The 22,268-nt window shown below is 39.7% G+C and overlaps 1 protein-coding gene across 2 annotated transcripts in view; it reads right to left on the minus strand.

Annotated features, from left to right (window-relative positions):
• Positions 1-22,268, minus strand: part of ADAM12 (ADAM metallopeptidase domain 12) — a 328,083-nt gene that overhangs the window by 77,355 nt on the left and 228,460 nt on the right. For both annotated transcript variants that reach the window (XM_030570288.1, XM_030570289.1), the window contains exons 9-11: positions 21,729-21,898; positions 19,870-19,954; positions 12,766-12,914 (exon numbers count right to left, since the gene is read on the minus strand). In XM_030570288.1, coding sequence (XP_030426148.1) covers positions 12,766-12,914; positions 19,870-19,954; positions 21,729-21,898 — 404 coding nt within the window. The remainder of the gene's footprint in view (positions 1-12,765; positions 12,915-19,869; positions 19,955-21,728; positions 21,899-22,268) is intronic.

Consider the following 22,268-nt stretch of genomic DNA (forward strand, 5'->3'; position numbering starts at 1 on the left):
CTGCTTGCAAAACACTACAGAAATGGCTACACTAGGGTGACCAGATGTCCCTATATTATCAGGACCGTCCCGATATTAGGGGCTTTGTCTTATATACGCAACGTAACTCTGCCCCCTCCTCCCCCCCAAAAAAAAGGGTCATGATTTTTCACACTTGCTAGCTGGTCACCCTAAGTTACATTCATAAATTGGACAACATGATTTCTCCTTAAGCATTTCTTGTAAACCACTAGAACAAAATAAAATGTGTTTTCCTTTGAAAAGTAATGTTTGTCCATGTCAAGGCAATTATAGAAAATTGCTGCTGTAAATCTGAATATGATCTGGTTCTGGATAGATCTGGTTCTGATCAGGAATGCACCACAAAAGTAACATACTAGGTCTCTAGAAGCACATATTTTGTCTACTAAACTGTTTAAAAAAACCTATGAATGACACAGCACTGTGTTTTAATTGTTAATAGTGACAAACTACTGAGGAGGGCTGGAAAATGTACAGCCTGTTATAACTCAGGGGTCGGCAACCTTTCAGAAGTGGTGTGCCAAGTCTTCATTTATTCACTCTAATTTAAGGATTCACGTGCCAGTAATACATTTTAACGTTTTTAGAAGGTCTCTTTCTCTAAGTCTATAATATATAACTAAACTATTGTTGTATGTAAAGTAAATAAAATTTTTAAAATGTTTAAGAAGCTTCATTTAAAATTAAATTAAAATGCAGAGCCCCCCGGACTGGTGGCCAGGACCCAGGAAGTGAGAGTGCCACTGAAAATTAGCTCACATGCCGCCTTTGGCACACGTGCCATAGGTTGCCTTCCCCTGTTATAACTAATGCCACTAACACTTGAACTCTGACTGTTCTCCCCCCAAAAAACAATTAAATGTATTTATAATATACCTGAATTATTAATAAAGGATGCCAAATGAGCGCTGATAGTCTCCTAGTTCCACACAGGGATTTTCTGGAAGCTAAATGAAATGCTGACATAAGTCTGTTCTGTAATCTCATGGTTGTTTCCTACTAAAAGAAGAACTGAAATGCAACGTACTAAATTACTAGGGCATAAGGATATGTTGCTTAAGTTTTTTAAAAAGCAGTTGTACTGCTGGCAAAACGGAGCTAGTTCTGTCACAAGCAATTTATTATATCAGTAATTCAACTTTTTTTTATTTTATTTTTTTAAATAAAGTCTGCCTCTGTGCAGAGCTCAGCTAGCACTGGGCTGGAGACAAAGAGCTCCAGAGTTTAATTAGGATCTGTTTACATCTAAAAGATAATTTCATTTTCTTCAAATGGTTAAAGATATCATTCCAGATGGGTCCGCTGACTCTGCAATTTAACATCCTTCTGACCTTAAAGTCTATGAGTCTGTAAACAGCAGGTCTGAGAAATCCAAAGCAAAGTCTTTTCAACTGAAAGCAACCCAAGGGAGGTCAAGAAATTCTGGAGTTAACTTGTGTTTGACTTGCTCTATGGTGGCTCGGTTCTAAAAGGTCTTTGGAATAAGGAGGGGAGAACCAATCTGTGTAAAATAAAAAATCCTTCCCCCCACCCCCAGAACTCTGTCCCACTTCCATCATGACTCTTTGCTTCTTTTAGCACTAAACTTCAGACCAACTTTTTTTTTTAAACTCTCTGTAGTGTTGGGATAAATGGTTTTTCACTTCCAGATTCAAGCTGAGATTGGTACCAAAGCCAAATTGCTGTTCTCATGGCACATCTGGCTGAGACCAGAAGCCAGTTTGCTGAAAATCTCATCAGAGAGAATGTTTTCACAGCCCAGAAATGGGACACCTAATGTATATAAGGGCAAGTTAAGAACAGGCTTAAACTTTTCTAGATTGTTGCTAATGGGTTTTAATTTAAATGTTTTATCGTTAATAGTGTACTTTTTGGATTGAATTTCTTTTCTTCTGTGTCAGTCATAAAATGAGAAGCAAAACAAAAATCAGATGACAAAATAACTAAGCTCTCAGAAGTTTCTGAGAGTTGACAATACTGAGCAGAATGGATCCTCCAGAGACCTTAACCAACCGCTAATCATGCAAATATATATTTAGATGAGTTATCAAATCTGTATTATTACCAGACTTCCTTTGATATGCATCCTTAAAACTCATTAACACTAATTGGCAATACACAAGAGGCGGGAACAGACCCTCTATAACACATTGTCAAAAAAAGAGAAAATAAGGCGTCTCACACAATGACATTCAGACAGTTCATCTGGCAGACATGCTGTCTTTATAAGTCATATTACTATGACTACCCATGGCATTGTTTTTAAGAGAACAAGTATAATAATTAGCACAATGTAACTTAGTGACTGTGGCTGGAATTTTCAAAAGGGCTCAACTTCCATTTAAGCATCTAAATAAATGGCCAGAAAAGGTCAGCAAAGTAGGTGCATGTTGGGTGCTGAGCTCTTTTGAAAATATGGCATAAGTGTCATTATGGGAGGTACTGGGTGCTGAGAACTTTTGCAAATCTGGCCCCAATGGCAGATATGAGCACTTGCAAATCTGGCTTTTAATAAAAGCATAGGATGACCTAGTTTAAAAAAAGAGAACAAAAAGTATGAGAACTATCAATGCAAAAATGCAGGAAGGTTTGGAAAAAAAAAGTGAAAATAAATTAAAAATTCCAAGTCAGAGGCTCACAGAAAACATTGCAACAAACTGCACTAATAATCAGCTTGGCAGAATGTAGGATAGATGTATGCACATAAACCACAACCAATTTCTCCTCAGCAGCAGAAATACAGACATGCAACCAATGATAAAAAAGAAAGAATAATATAGGGCCCAATGTTCAAACGTGGACACTCAAGTTAGGGCATCCAAAGAGGCATTGCGATCCCTCTGTGCTGCAGCAGCTTAATTCAACTGGTTTTGAGTCATATGGGAACTGCACCATCACAAACAAAACAAAACCATCCCATTCTTTCAAAATGCACAAAAAGTTACATTTTCAAAACAACTTTACTTTTAAGACAGAGCAAATTTTTCTAGATCTAATAAAACTTGGACAATTGGGTTGACGGTATAAAGAAATCACAGACAGTAGTGGTGCAAACAGGGGGAACCTGTATAGCAAAGTCTCTTTTAGGCTCTCATGAAAAAAAATTAAAGAGTTGTGGACACCTGGCAGTATCAACACAGAAACGCCATTATGTTTCCACATTAAAATTTTATTTAGCTTTAATTGTAACTAATGTACCCCAGCTCTGAGTAAGGAACATCCAATGGTGCCTAGAGGAAATTAGAACATACTTTGTATTAGTAATGCCCTTTTAAAATAGCACTTTAAAAAATCCAATTAAATTAATTTGGGAGGGTAACTAAACAGATTCTAACCAGGTAATACTTTTATCTTGCCCAAGTTACACCATCTGCTCCTTCCCATTAGTCACCTTCTTTCTCGTCTAACTGTAAAAGGTTTCAATGTTAATTAAAATGTGTTGGGGGGGGAGATGCTTTTATGATTTTTTTAAAAAGTTTTCTCCAAACCTCAGCAGTAAATGAATGTGCAATCAACATATTTTTTCCAACCTCAGGTAGAATTTCTACTGCATGCTAACTTGTTTCATATTCTCCATGTTCTTTTCTCTCCCCCATCCAGCAAAAGTCAATAGTTAAAGTGAGATGAAAGCCAATTAATCAAAATTAATCATTTCCTACTGAGAGGAATAGTCCTACTAAAATCCTGTAAACAAATTATCAATGGCCAAGAGGTTAATGAAGAGTTGGTCCAATTCCATGTCATCCTTTTTTCTTCACTTAGTTTATGACCACTGCACGAGTAACCAGATTCCCAAGGCCACAACTCATTTAATACAGCAATGTGCACAACCTACACGCAACAGTTTACCATCATCAGAGATTCATAGTGTTTGAGTCTCCACTTCCTTGGACCCTGTATAATCATCTATATTCACACAAAGTGGCTTTACAATGTTACCAAATAAGAAAGGTAGCATTTTACACCCAATTTACATTCTCTCTGCAAAGGTGCAAATGAACAATAAAGAATCAGACTTTTGAAGAGAAATTCATGGTATTGCTGCTGTTACTTTATAATGCCAGAGGTGGCATAATTAACTCTATACCTCCTTCAACGGTGCTCCCCCACTGCTGGGGGTGTGCCAGAGGCGCATCATGGTGGGAAATGAGGCTGGCGCCGGTATTTCCCAGTGGTGCAACCCTAGGTAGTGAACTGGCCTCCATATGGGCACAGGAATGAACAGTGCCTTGAATGGAAAGAGGGAAAAGGCCTGTTAAGGATATCCAATCCAATTCCCTGCTAATGCAGAATTGTTTCCTATGGCATTTTTTTTTTCAAATTTCCAGGAGCTGGGGATTCATGCAATCCCATTGGGAGACAACGCCAGAGGTACATACAACTCAATGATTGCTCCCTTTCTTAATTTCATTCTTTTCTCCTTGGTATACTCTTGGTTACAACCCTAAAGCATCCCTGGCCCTCTTTGACATTATACCATTCAGATAGGTGTGTGGTGTGCACTTATTTCCCATTAGCCATGCTACATACTTATCCCCTTCAACTCTTCTTCCTCCTCACAAGCCAGTCACTCCAGCCTCCTGATCAGCATCACTGCTCTTCTCTGAATCCCCTCCTAACCATTTATTTATTAAGTAAAGCTCAGCTCATAACACAGAGGAGCTGATTAAAACTTGGTTCATTGATTTTCAGGATTCAGGCCAGGATTCAGCACCAAACAGTGGCAGTAGCTCCCCTAAAAATTCTCCAGCACAACTCTTTCCTCCAACTGTGGCTACTATTGTACAGGGAAGGTACAAATTGGAACAAATTGATAAACTAACCAGTAATAAGTTACCAGGACCAGATGATATTCACCCAAGTGTTCTGAAGGAACTCAAATGTGAAATTGCAGAACTACTAACTGTAGTCTGTAACCCATTATTTAAATCGGCTTCATTCTGTACCAAATGACTGGAGGTTAGCTAATATGATGCCAATTTTTAAAAAGTGCTCCAGAGGTGATCCCGGCATTTACAGGCCAGTAAGCCTGACTTCAGTACTGGGTAAACTGGTTGAAATTATAGTAAAGAACAAAATTGTAAGACACATACATGAACATAATGTGTTAGGGAAGAGTCAACATGGTTTCTGTAAAGGGAAATCATGCCTCAGCAATCTACTAGAATTCTTCGAGGGGGTCAACAAGCATGTGGACAAGGGGGATCCAGTGGATATAGGGTACTCAGATTTTCAGAAAACCTTTGATAAGGTCTCTCACCAAAGGCTTTGAAGCAAAGTAAGCTGTTATGGGATAAGAGGGAAGGTTCTCTCATGGATTGGTAACTGGTTAAAAGACAAGAAACAAAGGGTAAGAATAAATGGTTAGTTTTCAGAATGGAGAGAGGTAAATAGCGGTGTCCCCCAGGGGTCTGTACTGGGACCAGTCGTATTCAACATATTCATAAATGATCTGGAAAAAGAGGTAAACAGTGAAGTGGCAACATTTGCAGATGATACAAAACTACTCAAGATAGTTAAGTCCCAGGCAGACTACGAAGAGCTACAAAAGGATCTCACGAAACTGGGTGACTGGGCAACAAAATGGCAGATGAAATTCAACGTTGATAAATGCAAAGTTATGCATATGGGAAAACATAATCCCAACTGTACATATAAAATGATGGGAGCTAAATTAGCTGTTACCACTCAAGAAAGAGATCTTGGAGTCATTGTGGATAGTTCTCTGAATGTGCAGTGGCAGTTAAAAAAGCAAACAGAATGTTGGGAATCATTAAGAAAGGGATAGATAATAAGACAGAAAATATCATGTTGCCTCTATATAAATCCATGGTATGCCCACCTCTTGAATGCTATGGGCAGATGTACATAAGAACAGTCGTACCGGGTCAGACCAAAGGTCCATCTAGCCCAGTATCTGTCTACCGACAGTGGCCAATGCCAGGTGCCCCAGAGGGAGTGAAGCTAACAGGCAATGATCAAGTGATCTCTCTCCTGCCATCCATCTCCATCCTGTGATGAACAGAAGCTAGGGACACCATTCTTTACCCTTCCTGGCTAATAGCCTTTTATGGACTTAGCCATCATGAATTTATCCAGTTCCCTTTCAAACATTGTTATAGTCCCAGCCTTCACCAACCCTGTAAGGAGTTCCACAAGTTGACCGTGCACTGTGTGAAGAACTTCCTTTTATTTGTTTTAAACCTGCTACTTGTGGTCACCACATCTCAAAAAAGATGTACTGGAATTGGAAAAGGTTCAGAAAAGGGCAACAAAAATGATTAGGGATATGGAATGTTTTCCATATGAGAAGAGACTAGTAAGAGTGGGACTTTTGGCTTTGAAAAGGGACAACTAAGGGGGGATATGATTGAGTTCTATAAAATCATGACTGGCATGGAGAAAGTAAATACGGAAGTGTTATTTACTCCTTCTCATAACACAAGAACTGGGGCCACCAAATGAAAATTAATAGGCAGCAAGTTTAAAACCAACAAAAGGAAGTATTTCTTCACATAACACACGGTCAACCTGTGGAACTCTTTGCCAGAGTATGTTGTGAAGGCCAAGACTATAACATGGCTCAAAAAAGAACTAGATAAATTCATGGAGGATAGGTCCATCAATGGCTAGTAGCCAGGATGGACAGGGATGGTGTCCCTAGCTGTTTGCCAGAAGCTGGGAATGGGCAACAGGGGATGGATCACTTGATGATTACCTGTTATGTTCATTCTCTCTGGGGCACTTGTTACTGGTCACTGTCAGAAGACAGGATACTGGGCTAGATGGACCTTTGGTCTGACCCAGTATAGCTGTTCTTATGTACTAACCAGCTGCAGGGCCCGCTGGCGGGCAGGGAGTGCTAGGGGCTGATGGGGAGCTGCCAGCTGTGGACAAAGTAGGTGGCCAAACGACGTTATAGCAGAGCATTGCACAACATTAAACAAGCATGTTCTGTAATGGAGCAGGGATGTAACATTGAAACGTTAAGCGAAAGGACGTTAAGTGAGGAGTTACTGTATTTAGTCTGCAGAAGAGAAGAATGAGGGGGGATTTGATAGCTGCTTTCAACTACCTGAAGGGGGGTTCCAAAGAGGATCGATCTAGACTGTTCTCAGTGGTATCAGATGATAGAACAAAGAGTAATGGTCTCAAGTTGCAGTGGGGGAGGTTTAGGTTGGATATTAGGAAAAACTTTTTCACTAGGAGGGTGGTGAAGCACTGGAATGGGTTACCTAGGGAGGTGCTGGAATCTCCTTCCTTAGAGGTTTTTAAGATCAGGCTTGACAAAGCCCTGGCTGGGATGATTTAGTTGGGGATTGGTCCTGCTTTGAGCAGGGGGTTGGATTAGATGATCTCCAGAGGTCCCTTCTAACCCTGATATTCTATGATTCTATGAAGGTTCTCAATTCCCACTTGTACCCAGTGTGGTGAATGCAGTGGGGTTAATACGGATTGCTGAAGTAGCCAGTTTGCTGTGCACGCCAGCTTTCTTTGCCAGCTGTAAAGGCTGTTTATACCTTATTCTTGAAGCTCAAGACATTTCTAGGATAATAGGACTTATTTTGTTGTAAAGTTACTTGGATAGGAATTAAAGAACACAGTGGGCTGGGAGGCAGACTTTAAGGAGATCTTTACCTTTCCTACAGCAGGACACAAAGAGGACTGGATCGGATCACAGCCTCGAAGGCAACCACTTTTTAGACCTCTCCACTTTTCTGTCATTGAAATGTCATCATAATGACCCCCTCCTTCTGTATCCAGGAGAAAGGTGGGTCTGCTGCGTAAGGCCAAACACAGAAACATTAAGGAATATGAACTATAAAATGCTTTTTTCTTCAAATTGATACTTATGCCACCGGGATTAAAGCTGATAAGATAAAACATACATGAACTACAGGAATGGCTCGACAGTTAGTTCTATCCCTTTAGCTCCAGTCCATTCTTGTTATGCCCAGTACTTACTAAGACTCTAAACCTGCCATTTGGGCTTTTCACCATTCTTCCTCTCTCAAAAAGAGTTTAAATTCAAAAGAACTAAAAGAGGCAAAAAAGTATAATTAAAAGACCAGCTTAGAAAGGAAATTGTGCCATATTATTAAACACGTTTTTGTTGATGCAATTTATTTATCACAAAAGCCCCACTCTTGTCCTGTGACGTATGTTTTTGCTAGATGATATTTGAATCTCTGGGAAAGCAGAGGTACCATGTTGCTCTTTTGATCCATAATTCTATATGGAATATTATGCCAAATATACTTTGCTAAAGTGTTTGACTCTTTAAAGTATTTCTTGCTCATACAAAAGTGGCATGCACATCTTTCAGGTACCTTTTAAGACTAAAAGCTACAGGAAGCTCATTAATGGACAGATCCAACAGAGGTTAGGTTCCTGATCCCAGGAGGCTGCTTCCACTAAGTAATACTTTCCAAGACAAGTTTTTAATGTTAAATTCTTCAAAGAAGATGGCAATAATTAATGAAATCACTTTAAAATGAAAAAACTTCAAACATTTTCCTTCATTACAGAACCACATTAGTGACTCCAAAATTAAGGCTGCAGGAGGCCTGTCGTTCCAACCTATGTTTTTCCAACCCTTTATAGCTCTTGAATAAAGACTTCTTTGGGGCTGATCCTTTTTAAAAGCTTAATCTCAGCCTGAGATAGTTTTTTCTTCTTTTGTAGGTTTGTAACACCCTGCTTAAACCAACAGAAATTAGAGGGCATGGATGGGACGGGATTTAGGACCCAGATTCCTGAACCTGTGAGCATAGAGAATGTAGCTCTGGGGCTGCAGCTAACTGTGGTACAGTGAGGGAAAATGAGTAACCTCCTGAAGGTATTCAAGGACATATTCTCATTGCTACAAGGGTGGACCTCCCTTATAGTAAGAGGGGCCAAGCTGGCACAGAAATCCTACTGAACATCAGAAAGGATGAAGAAGGTACTGGTTCAGGAAGTTGAATTCATGTTGAGACTGGGGGTAATCAAGGAATCGTTTAACCCTTAGTAGTCCTGCTCCTGAAACTCTAGGCGGTCATCTTTTTCTGTGTGGACATCAGACAGGTAAATGCCATTTCCCGCTTTGATGCCTTCCCTATGCCACGGGTGGATGATTTACTAGAGTGTCTTAGCCAGACCCAATATATTACCATTTTAGATCTGACCAAGAGCTACTGGAGATTCCTCTTTCCCCCAACTCTCAGGAAAAAACAGCTTTTGCTATCTTGATAGGCTCGTTCCACTTTGTCCACTTTCCACCATGACTTTGGGTGCCACGGGCCCAGCCATCTTCCAGAAGTTGACAGAGCAGGTATTATGATCTCATCATTTTTATGCAGTGGCATTTCTAGATGATGCTGTGGTCTACAGCCAAGAGTGACTTATTCACCTCTAAAATCTGGCTGCAATACTGCAGTCCTCCATGAGGTCAATCTCACAGCAAACCCTGAAAAAGTGCCAGGTGAGCAAGCAAGAAACCAAGTATTTGGGGTAGCTAGTGGGGAATGTGTGTACAAAGCCCTCATCAATAAGACAGAGGCAACAGGCAGTACTCCCATCCCAAAAACTAAAAAAACAGTTGTGTGGTCCTTTTTAGTCATAGCTAGCTACTAAAAATGATTTTTCCTGGAACTTCACTGTAGTTCCCCTCACAGATCTTGCCAAGACAATCCTTTGGCAAGTCACCAATGTGACTGGGCCTTCCAGGAGAAAAAGGAAACTGGATCCCGTTGGATTTCTGAATGTCACATCTCTTCCTAGGGTTGAGTTTGTGTGTACTCTGGTTTCTGACAATTGTTCTCACTTTTACTCCTCTCTCTCCTAACTCCAAAATGCCTTGTTTTAGAAACATGCACTTAGTCCTCCAGGGGGACTTAGAAATCAGAATGTTATTACTATTAAAAGCCTTTGGGCCAGCTCCTCTGAGAAGCATGGAAGAAAGGAGGTTGTGATTCCTGTCTGGTGGGCCATTCTTGTGGGCATAATTTAGAATACCTGAAGTATGGCTGGAGAAACTAGCCTCTGGATGGCCTCAAGATTGGAGGAGCAGAAAGGTGGTTCAGAGACATCTATTCTCTACATGGTCCATGACCTGGCCTTTTGTCACATCATAGCATGGTTATATGATGTCTAAAGACAGCTTTTGCTTCAGTCAGTGCTTATCATGCATCCCAGGAAGAACAAATGAAAGAAGCTAGATGAATAAAAAGAGAAGGTTTTAGTAGTTTAAATAATCTTACTCTTCTCTAATTTTCAGCTTCCTATAGTCTCCTTCTGAACAGATCCCCCCAAGGGGAGCCCTTCACAGGTTGGAGATCTATGGAGGACCAGGAAGTAGATGAGGAGAAGCATAAAAGCCAGTGGAAAGCTAGTATCAGAGGGGTAGCCGTGTTAGTCTGAATCTGTAAAAAGCAACAAAGAGTCCTGTGGCACCTTATGTGGCAACAGATGTATTGGAGCATAAGGTTTTGTGGGTGAATACCCACTTCATCAGATGCATGTCTATAGTCTATAAGGTGCCACAGGACTCTTTGTTGCTTTATACAGATCCAGACTAACACAGCTATCCCTCTGATACTTGACACCATGCAAGACACTACATTTAGCCATCTGGAGTGGAAATCCATCAACCTCATGAAGAAACTTGCACAAATACAGACAGATATCATCTTCCTTTCCAAATACAAACAGATGGACATCATACCAAATGGACTGAAGGTGAAAAATCCATTGCTATCTACTGGACAGACCACAATCAGAGATTATGCTATACACTATCAAAGAAACTGAGAAACTACCTGATCAGCATCCACATGCGTCTGATGAAGTGGGTATTCACCCATGAAAGCTTATGCTCCAATACATCTGTTAGTCTATAAGGTGCCACAGGACTCCTTGTTGCTTTTTACAGTGGAAAACTAAAGCTTGAGGCTATGTTAACTGTTTCACAACCTGCTCTGTGTTGGGTGAACCATCACTGAGGGCAAGTGAGGCCCAGAACTTGTGGTTGCTAGGGGAAACCCTAGCAGTTAATGGACCTGAGCTGTCAGCAAGCCCATAGGGGCAGAGGGCTGCAGAGCCAACACAGAGACACAGGGGTCCTGTGTGAATCAACAGAATTCTGTGCATAGCACTGCATCCTAATCCATAGAGGTAGGGCAAACTGAAGGAAGAACCTGGGGAAGACTTCTTCCCACAGGGCCCTTTTGTGGTTTCTTTTGAAGTTGCGGGGTGACCAGGTGCACAAATACTAATTGAGCTGATCGTTAAAGGTTGTGTACATCATTCAGGGACTAAGATATAAAATCTGTCTGTTCATTGCAGATATGAAGTCAGGAGTTACCAATCACATTACCACTCCTCATGGTCATGTTACCGATTTCAGTTTGTTTTATTAGTGTGTGTAATAGCTGTGATGTGCTGCTGAACAGAATTCTGCAAGGATATTTATTACCTATTGTTTCAGAAAAGCCAAGCTATTTTTCTTATGCAAAACTTTAGAAATTGCTCCCTTTCCCCCACAAACACACCAATCTCTTTACATTATTTGTCCCCTAGCTTGCTATGACTGGCCACTAGCCAGCACTTTTTTCTTTTCTTAACAAGGATGACAGTTTGCCTTTGAAGCAGATGCCAAAGCTGCTATTTGGCTGATCAGCAGGGAGCTCTCCTGCATGACACTCCCTCTCCTCCCCTACCTCCTTTCCAAGAAACATGCAGTCACTGCACCAGCAGAGACGAAAGAGCCCTGAGCATGGTCACAAATCCTAAGACTCAAAAGCTTCGTAACTGACAGAGTAAAATATACAAGAAAGCCCACATATACAGAATATAGATGACAAAACATATGCACATCCAAGGCTGTGTGTTTCAGTTTCTAATATTGTAGAACAGGCTGTAATTAATGAACTTGGCTAGAAGTCCAAGACCTCTTGTAGAAAACACCATTGTATCTTTGATGTCCATAAAAGATCAGGCTGTCAGCAGCAGCCTCCTAACACCATGCTTGAGTATCTCCTCAGTATTGATTCAGAAAGAAGAGTGTCACCTATTGATTCATCACCAGAACTTCCTAGATTGCCTTATTTTTTTCCTCAGATGACTCACATCTAAATACTGAATAGGCCTGACTCTGCTTAGCTTATGAGATCTGATTTGTTCAGAGCTCATGCTGGTATAGCTGCAAAAAATACAGGTAAAGTTCATCCCTCACCCCATGTAAAGCCTACAAAGCATTCACATCCCATTTCAGTCTTCTTCAAAACAGGGTTAAGTTGGGAGTTATGTGGTGCATCATGTTTGTGCTGATCTTCTGCACAGGAATGAACTTCACCAAAAGTGAAATAACAGAAAGCCTAACACTTTATTTCCTACATACTAATTTTGGTCATGGTCTTTATTCTAGTCATTCCCCCTTATTGATTATTTGAGATGTCACGGTGGCAAGATGACAGTGGTGGAAGTTCTGATAAAAATGCCTGCACTGTATTATAACAGGGGTTGTTCAAAACGACAAACAATTCATTGCTTCTTATGGCATTTTTCTCTCTTCCACGCTAGAGAACTCAACATGGCAAATTTTCCTCTACTAACAAGTTTTATTGTTTCTACTTGTGGAGGGATTTTTGCGGGAAGCTTTGACTGGCCTCGTTGTGTAAACTTTTACTCAAAAGCTTCCTGAGATAATCAACTGCAGCATAATTTCCTTCCCATCAACTAACGCTTACTAATGTTTGCACTTACCCAGTAGAGGGGTTCATGATACAGCCACCTTTATCAGTAGATGCTTTGCAGGTACAGCCCCTCTCCAGGGTATCATGATTCATCCCAAAGTTGTGGCCCAGCTCATGAGCCAGGGTCACTGCTGCACCAAGAGGGCTGTCTGAATGATCCTCAAAGAAAAAAAAAATCATGAAGCCCATGTACAAGAAAGAATGACTCATAAAAGAACACGTTTGGATCCATCCTCGATATCCTAAATTGTTTTATAAGCCTCTCCATTACAATTGCAACTACTACGTTCTTGCTAAATGGATGAAATTACCAATTATCAACATCCTCTCTTCCCTAAACAAGCCATTTAGATTGGGATTATCAAAGTAGCCTGTGGCATCAAGACACCCAATTCCTTATGGCAACTGGGCATTCAGATAGCTGAGGCAGCTTTGACTATCTTTGTAATCTCTCTTCTATAGCCAGAATTTGGATATTGCATAAACAGCAGAAAATGATTTGCACATATCTTGAAGGATGGGGACAACAGTGGCATAAGAGGAGGGACTGGGAGAAAGAGGGCAGAAAGTCCTGTACTTCAGGAGCTCAATCCCCACAGTGCAGTGAAGAGGTTTGGTGTTGTCTCTAACATCCTCTACTAAGCTGAAGCAGAAATTATAGCAACTGTGAGCTCAAGCAACCATTTTACAGGACCTCATTTTTAATTAAAAAAGTAAAAAAGACGAAGTCCTTAGGTGGCCTCTAATTAATTCCTGTAAGTGTTTTACTTGGTGTAAAAGTAAAAAAATAGAAACACTGGCATTGATCCTTGTGGGAATGTTGTTTTCCCAAACAAATGTTTCTGAGAAATGCACTGTGTGGTTTGGTTAGGGGCTACTGATCAGATTAATGTTTTGGCCTGGCCATGAATAAAAGAGATCTTTCCACAAAGCTCTGTATGACATCAATAACTTTCCTTGGGAAAAAATCCATCTTTCTTATAAAAGCTCTCCCAAAAGGCATAAAACATATAATAGAAATGCATGATTTACATTTTATCAGACAGTAAATGGAATTAGTATGTACTGCTGCCTGCTTTAAAAGCATAAATGAATATATTCAGCTTAAATAACTCTTCTGTTATTGTCTCAGCCAGCCTTAGGACTAAAAAAAAGTGAAAGGTAAAAAAAGTGTCTAAAACATCAGCCTCACATAAGAAAAGCCCTTAATAAATTATTTGGTTTAGATTTTACAGATTCCTTTTTCAGCTCCCTAATATTTTTAGTAAATCAATCAATTCTCAAGTAAAAAGCACATTTGAAAAAAGAATGTAATCATTTCAGAAGGCAAATGGCCACTGTTATTTGGCTCATGGAGTAAATTCAAGGAATTTTATCTTCAAAACAAACAATAAAAAAGTGCTCTCATTTCAGGCTCTCCTGAATCTTGTAATATTTAATACAAAAATGTTGTTGCTAAAATTCGATTTGTGCTTGAGACTGTGTGCATCATGTATTTTAAAATGGCTGTGTCATAAACAGGTGGTTAAGGGTTAATGTCTCTTTTACCTGTAAAGGGTTAAGAAGTTCAGTGAACCTTGCTGACACCTGACCAGAGGACCAATAGGGGGACAAGATACTTTCAAATCTTGGTGGAGAGAAGTCTTTGTTTGTGCTTTTTGTGTTGTTTGTTGTTCGCTCTCGGGACTGAGAGAGACGGGACATCATTCCAGGCTTTCCCAATCTTTCTGAATCAGTCTTTCATGTTTCAAAATAGTAAGTAATAGCCAGGCAAGGTGGATTAGTCTTATGTTTGTTTCCTCAACTTGTAAATGGTGTTTCTTTCTGCTGGAAGGATTTTTACCTCTGTTTGCTGTAACTTTGAATCTCAGGCTGGGGGGTGCGGTCCCTCTAGTCTATAGGAATCTGAGTACCCTGTAAATCATTTTCCATCCTGATTTTACAGAGATAATTTTTACCTTTTCTTTCTTTAATTAAAATCTTTCTTTTTAAGAACCTGATTGATTTTTCCTTGTTTTAGAATCCAAGGGATTGAGTCTGAACTCACCAGGGATTGGTGGGGGAAGAGGAGGAGGATGGTTAATTCCTCTTTGTTTTAAGATCCAAGGAGTTTGGATCTGTGTAAGCCTCTCAAGGCAACCCAGGGAGGGGAGAGTCTGGCGGGAAAAGGAGGGGGATGGTTAATTTCTTCTTGTTTTAAGACCCAAGGGGTTTGGGTCTTGGGTTCCCCAGGGAAGGTTTTGGGGGAACAGAAAGTGTGCCAGACACTGACTTCTGGCTGATGGCAGTGTACCAAATTTAAGCTAGTAATTAAGTTTAAAAGTAATCATGCAGGTCCCCACTTCTTGAACTCTAAAGTTCAAAGTGGGGAAAAAACCTTGACAGGCTGTTTTCGGGGAAGCTGAACAGCTAATTTTTGTTGTTGTTATTATGACAAACTGCGGTGTGCACACGTACATTTATAATGGTTTTTTAAAAATATTCTCTCATGACACTAAGCTACACATCAAGATGTCTTAATATCTAGCTTGACTGATCTCTGTGGTGGCATGCATTGAATTTCCCAAATATTTAATCAATAGCTGTAATTACACCTGACTCCATGGAAGAAGCAAAAGTAAAACAGGGCTGCGGATTGACAGGACAGTGATGTAATGCCCACACATTTTAACAAAGCAGCACAGAAGTCATGCCTTTAACTTAGGGATCTGTAGCAGACGCATTCAATTTTAGATGTGGTCAACATTTAGAACTTTCTTCAAATTCTGAACAACTGAGAGAGACAATAAACTGAGCCTGTAACAGGGTGGCTTGCCCCATGGGCTGGAAAGCCTGTGGCTAAGCCAGCTCCGATTAGAGCATGAGACCCACTGGAGAGGGAATCAAGTGATTCTCCTATCAAGAGCAGCTGGAAGCTGCAGTGGAGGTGGTGGAAATGTTCAGGGAGAGCAGAAATTGTTGGGTTTGGGGACTAAGACTCCAGCCAGGAAGGGCTGGGAGTAGCCTGTTAAATCAGGAGAGACCCTGAGCAAGCAGAGGAGAGAGTGCAAAAGTTCTCCAGGCAGGGAGGCCTGTGAGTAGGAAGAGAAACATTTGTCTGTGGGATGTCAATTTGGGAGTTTGAGTTTTGATTTGAATTATTTTCTGTGAATAAATCCAGACCTGCAAGGAGGGGTTCTCTGATCATAGAAAAAGTGTGGAGACCCTGTGTAAGAGGCCCTCAAGAAGAGGAAACAGGCTCTGCAGAGTGACCCCTCGCCACGAGGGGATGCTCAGTACGGGGCAACCTTAGTACAGAACCCAGCTGTTACTTTCATGCTCACAGCCATTTATCTGCACAAACAGTGAGATTCTTCTTATTTCAACATCTCCTAAGATAATAATTTTTAGAATAATGATTTGCAAGGTCCATGGCCAAATTAGAGCAAGAAATGATCTGAAATGTAATTATTACAGCACATGCGGTTCTCATTACTTGCTTGGATCATTCTGAATGCTATCAGGTTTCTAGAGTGGGTTTTTAAAGACAAAGAATGTGATGTCTCAGCAAAAGAGGTTATTGGAAAACAGCATAAATTAAGACTATCCAAACAAACAGTAATATGCCCAGTTTGATAGTGAGACTATTTAAACTCAGCAGCACTTGAGAAATGAACAGACTTATGAGGAATGAGGCTTTGATTTATTCCTCTACATTTTTTTAAGTTAAGTTCAGTAGTAAAAGTCATTAGTAAACAGTTTCACAATTGCCAAACAGGAAATCTTCTCCTGTTGAACACGTTATAGGCTGTTATACCAAATATGCAGTTGCTTTCAACTGAACTCTGCTGCACTCCACTGAGGAACAACGTTGTCTAATGCTGCTGCAAACTAGCACCTCAGTCCTAGAACTGACTCCAGGCAGGCTCATTAAGTTGTAAACCGGGATATTTACAAAAAAATACTTTCCACTGAGGTGTTTCTTAGATTAAATAAATCTCAGTGGCTCAGTTCTGTACTTCTCACTCAAGCTAACCTCCCAAGAGAGTCAAAAGTGTTTTGCCTGAATGTGTACAGCAGAATATGCCTGAGCAAGAAAGCAACATTTTACCTTTACACTTAACTTGCAATAATATTCATAAAAAATATGAGCCTCATCTAACACAAAGAGACTCAAACCACCTAGAATGTACATAGCAGGACAGGTGCTCAGAGAGGCATGATAAAAGAACCAAGATAGATTAGATATTAGATTTGAATAAGAGTGCAGACAGAAAAATCAGACCAGACAAGGAGGATAACTTTCTTTGACAGAGTAACAAGCCTTGTGGATAGGAGGGAAGTGGCAGACCTTGACTTTAGTAAAGCTTTTGATACTGTCTCGCATAACCTTCTCATAAACAAACTAGGGAATGCAACCTAGATGGAGCTACTATAAGGTGGGTGCATAACTAGTTGGAAAACTGTTCCCAGAGAGTAGTTATCAGAGGTTCACAGTCATGTTGGAAGGTCATAATGAGTGAGATCCTGCAGGGACCAGTTCTGGGTCCGGTTCTGTTCAATATCTTCATCAATGATTTAGATAATAGCATAGAGAGTAACTTATAAAGTTTGTGGATGATGCCAAGCTGGGAGGGGTTGCAAGTGTTTTGGAGGATAGGATTAAAATTCAAAATGATCTGGACAAACTGGAGAAATGGTCTAAAGTAAATAGGATGAAGTTCAATAAGGACAAATGCAAAGCACTCCACTTAGGAAGGAAAAATCAGTTTCACACATACAAAATGGGAAATGACTGCCTAGGAAGGAGTACTGCAGAAAGGGATCGGGGGGTCACAGAGGACCACAAGCTAAATATGACTCAACAGTGTAACACTGTTGCAAAAAAAGTGAACGTCATTCTGGGATGTATTAGCAGGAGTGTTGTAAGGAAGACACGAGAAATAATTATTCCACTCTATTCCGCGCTGATTAGGCCTCAGCTGGAGTATTGTGTCCAGTTCTGGGTGCCACATTTCAGGAAAGATGTGGACAAATTGGAGAAAGTCCAGAGAAGAGCAACAAAAATGATTAAAGGTCTAGAAAACATGACCTATAAGGGAAGATTGAAAAAAATGGCTTTGTTTAGTCTGGAAAAGAGAAAACTGAAAGGTGACATGATAACAGTTTTCGAGTACATAAAAGGTTGTTACAAGCAGGAGGGAGAAAAATTGTTCTTCTTAAACTCTGAGGATAGGACAAGAAGCAATGGGCTTAAATTGCCACAAGGGAGGTTTAGATTGGACGAAACTTCCTAACTGTCAATGTGGTTAAGCACTGGAATAAACTGCCTAGGGAGGTTATGGAATCTCCATGACTGGAGACTTTTAAGAGCAGGTTAGACAAACAGCTGTCAGAGATGGTCTAGATAATGCTTAGTCCTGCCATGAGTGCAGGGGACTGGACTAGATGAGCTCTCGAGGTCCCTTCCAATCCTATGATTCTATGATCCTTACCCCTTTTGATATTCACAGATTATTTGGTATATAGTGACTTCCACCACCTCTGTGCTTAGAAATGTACTTCCAGACTGGTGGAAGCTCTTTTGGAGTAGGGCATGTAGCATTACAAAGAGCACGTACATGAATATGTGCCATGTGTTGGAGGGTTTGAGCGCTGTACACTCTAGGGTTAGAAACCACTGATTAATTCACCTACACATCCTTCTTTCTGAAGTTTTGTTTGTGATGCATTTCATTTTTATACAGGAATTTTATTCAGTGACTGTGATTTGGGTTGGTTGTGGGTTTTTGTTTTGTTTTTGGCCAACTGTATGTTTCTCAGGAAGATTTAGCAAAAAAGTTAGAAAAGCACTTAGGGCTAAGATTGTGCAAAAATTACATTAGTAGGACTTCAAGTGCTTCCATTTATTTCAGTGGGACTCCTGAATAAAGCTGCACAACCTGATCATTGTTTCTAGAACACTCTTTCTATAATTCTAGAAAACATGAAGCATTATTAATCAGCCTAATACCCATAACCCCACAAACATTTTAGAGACATTCATTTTTGTAACAGGACTAGTTGAATAAAGGAATTTATTTTTTGTTTATAGAGTGAACTTTTGTAGTGAACAAGGTAAAACTTTGCATTAAAATATAATGTAACATAGCATGGGAATACTGGGTATGAGATAGTTTAAAACGAAGCAATCAAGGAATTCAATTGAGGATGGTCCTCCAGGTTAACAGCTCCCACTATACTAATATTCTGAGGACTTTCAATGCATGTAATTTTCAATGAAATCAACAATAGTTCTGCATGCCAGTCCAGAACCTACTGTATATGCCAAGTGTAGTATATAAAACAATATTTTATTTTAAGATCCTTAAATAACTCAACACAACAGGGGGTCTTATGAGCTGAGTAGCTAGCTAAAGTCAGAATTTCAAAGTTTATATTGGTTTTGGTGCATCTTTTCTTTATTTGGACATGTAATTATGTTGCATTTATCACCGGTGACAAGTTCTGATAAAGGCCAAAATGTTCTAACTCATGAATTATGTGTATTAGTCACATGTCTGGAAGCTGACAACAAAAGCAACAGTAATACTCTTTGTGAGAGAAATGTAGTTAACATGAATGCTGCCACTGTTGCTAGTGTAGATTGTGCTTGAAGTCTGGCAATTATAATAAAACCACTTTACTAGAAACATGAAAAATAAACTATTACACTAGAGGCTTTGTAAATGTATATCCTTGGTGCATGGTAAATGCAGTATTTTAAACTATTATTTCTTATCAAACATTTATGAGAGGCTTTCATTGCACATAAGCATATATGCACAGCAAACTTGTTCATTTCTATACTAATCCTGCAAACGCTTATAACCCTGTGAATACTCTCATTGATTTCAACGATTTCTATAAAGAGGCTAAACTATATTTTAATGCAAGCTATTATTTCATTCACTATGAAATACGATACTTAAAACAATTATACATACACTGTATGAAGATATAGACAAAACAAGAGTTTAGATTGAAAACAGTACTAAAAAGCAGACTTTCCATGACAAGATACAGTATTAAATAACTCATGGAAATTTTTTGCACAAGATGGACCAAATTCAGCTTTTGTGCTCCCAATACTTACCATAACAACTCCTCCAGACTGCTCTGCAGTGCACATGCTCATTATAGGTGCCATGCCAATGGTAGTCCCTTGGAAGTATATCCCACTGAAGGAAGGGGGGGAGAAGACAAACCACAGAATCATCATTTAATGCAAAATGAGAGGATCCTAATATTTTATAACTTCTTTTTCCTGCCAATCTCAGGCAACGATCCCATTTTCAAAATGCCAGCTCCAGACATTGAAAGTTGAAAACAATAAGGATCAGAAATTAGTCATGCAAATCTGTGGAAATGACAATGACAGAATCTCTGCTATATGAAAGATGCATTTGAGCATCTTCTGGAGTTTCTGCTGCAGTAGGACTTTTTTGGGGGGCAGGGGGAATACAGTATATTACAACAATGCCAACAATTGAAAACTGCCATTACAATTTAACTTGGGAAATGCACATACATAGACATGCTTGCAATTCATGCAAGTGTCAATACAACACAGTGCAAATTTATAATGTATTAGCTATAAAGTGTACTGTAAAATTCATTAATCCAACTGAAAGATTTTAGTATTTAAAGAGCAATTAATGATATTGCAACAATTTGGAAGACCTCCTCCTATACTTTAAGTAAGATACTGAATGCCTCAATACATTTTTGTTTTAATTGCTCAGAGTCATTCATCTATGAATGTTTGATCTTTCAACTTACTGTTGTCTATTAAATTAAAATAATTAAGAGAAAACATATCCTAGCTCTAGTCAAGTATAAATATTCTCTGTAAAAAAAAAATACTTTCTTGATCTGATTATCATTATGACCAATGGAAGATTTTGTCATTATACCTATGAACACTTGTTTGTAGAAAATAAATCAGTCTAAGCCATATCATTTTTGCAGTGTTGTTGTAGCCATGTAGGTCCCAGGATATTACCTCATCCACTTTGTCAAGCTATACAATGACAGGTTTCTAATTTTATTTAAGTCACAAATACAGTAAGACTTTTACATTATGAACTGAGGAGTTCTTAAAAATTGAAAAGTTCATAAAATTGAGCATCTCAAAATTACAATAGGAATGGTGCATAAGTTGCAGAACAGTGGACTGTATCACTTTCTCATGTCTTTCAGATCTCTTGCAAAGCAACTTCCAATGCACTGAAGGAATGGAATATGAAGGGATATTGACTTGTTCTTTGTAGACAACACCTTTATGATGTGATATTTTTTCCATCTGCAAAAATGGTTAGTATAACTGGTCATTCACAAGACTGGTGTTTGTAAAAACAAGGTTCTACTGTAAAAATGAGCTTGGTGATCTCAATCTAGGTCTGTGGGAGCAGGGATTTTCTTTTTGTTCTGTGTTTGTACAATGCCTAGCACAGTAGGGTCCTGATCCATGGGTAGGACTTCTTGGCGCTACAATAATAAATAATAATAAATATTATTGAGTTCAACAGGCTTTGGATCAAGCCCCTTGTCTGTTAAAACTGATAAAACTAGGCACCAGTCCTGCGAATAGTTACACACATGCTTAACTGGAAGCATGTGAGTGGTCCCATTAACTTTAGTGAGATTATTCAGACGCTTAATGGTAGGCATGTGTGTAAGTGTTTGTGTGACTGTGCCCTACGCACAATTCTACACAAACAGGGCTCAGAGGAATGTGTGAGGAAGCTGACATAGCATATTCCCACACTAATGCAGGGTCCTGGGAAGAAATTGTGAGCTTGTGAAGGACGGAGGGCTGCTTTTTGCTTTCAAAAACACAATTACCCAAATATTTTAACAAAAAAAAAGTAACAGAACTTTGTATAAAGATTCTCAGTTCCTGGAAACCCCAGCCAATAGTCATGCAAATATGAAATACATCGCTGGCTATACCTCACTAGTTGTGCATTGTCATGGGGTTTACGAGGTAGTAGTTTCAGCTTTCTCCAATCCAGAAACTCATGGAGGCTGGTGAAGGGGTCCTGTGTTATAGAGCACTTATCCATGTCATTCCACACCTCCACTCCAACCAGGGCTACTCGAATATTTAATGGCCTGTAGAACTAGCGAGGCAAACAAATGAATCTTTCTACATCCTATTTTAGAGGAACGTGTTAAATCAGCACATGTTAGCAAAATCATAATGTTCACACAAGCCTCTCAGAAATCTATTTGGTCCCAGGAAAAAACCTTTCCTCTTAGGGTGGAGGAGGAGAGTACAATGTGTCTCCACATAAATGAACACCTGAAATCACTGGCATCAGACAGAGCATTGCCATGACCCAGAGAAAGAGATCTGACCATGGCTAACTATCTAGGAAACATTCAGGAAAAACATTAAAACTCTCAGCAGGCCTCATGGTAGAATCTCCTTGTCCTGGCCAGGGTTGGTACATTCCTCCATGGTGCAGCAGGGCAACGGCTTCCATACCC

Source organism: Gopherus evgoodei, chromosome 7 (assembly GCF_007399415.2).
Source record: "Gopherus evgoodei ecotype Sinaloan lineage chromosome 7, rGopEvg1_v1.p, whole genome shotgun sequence".
NCBI classification, from domain to species: Eukaryota; Metazoa; Chordata; order Testudines; family Testudinidae; genus Gopherus; species Gopherus evgoodei.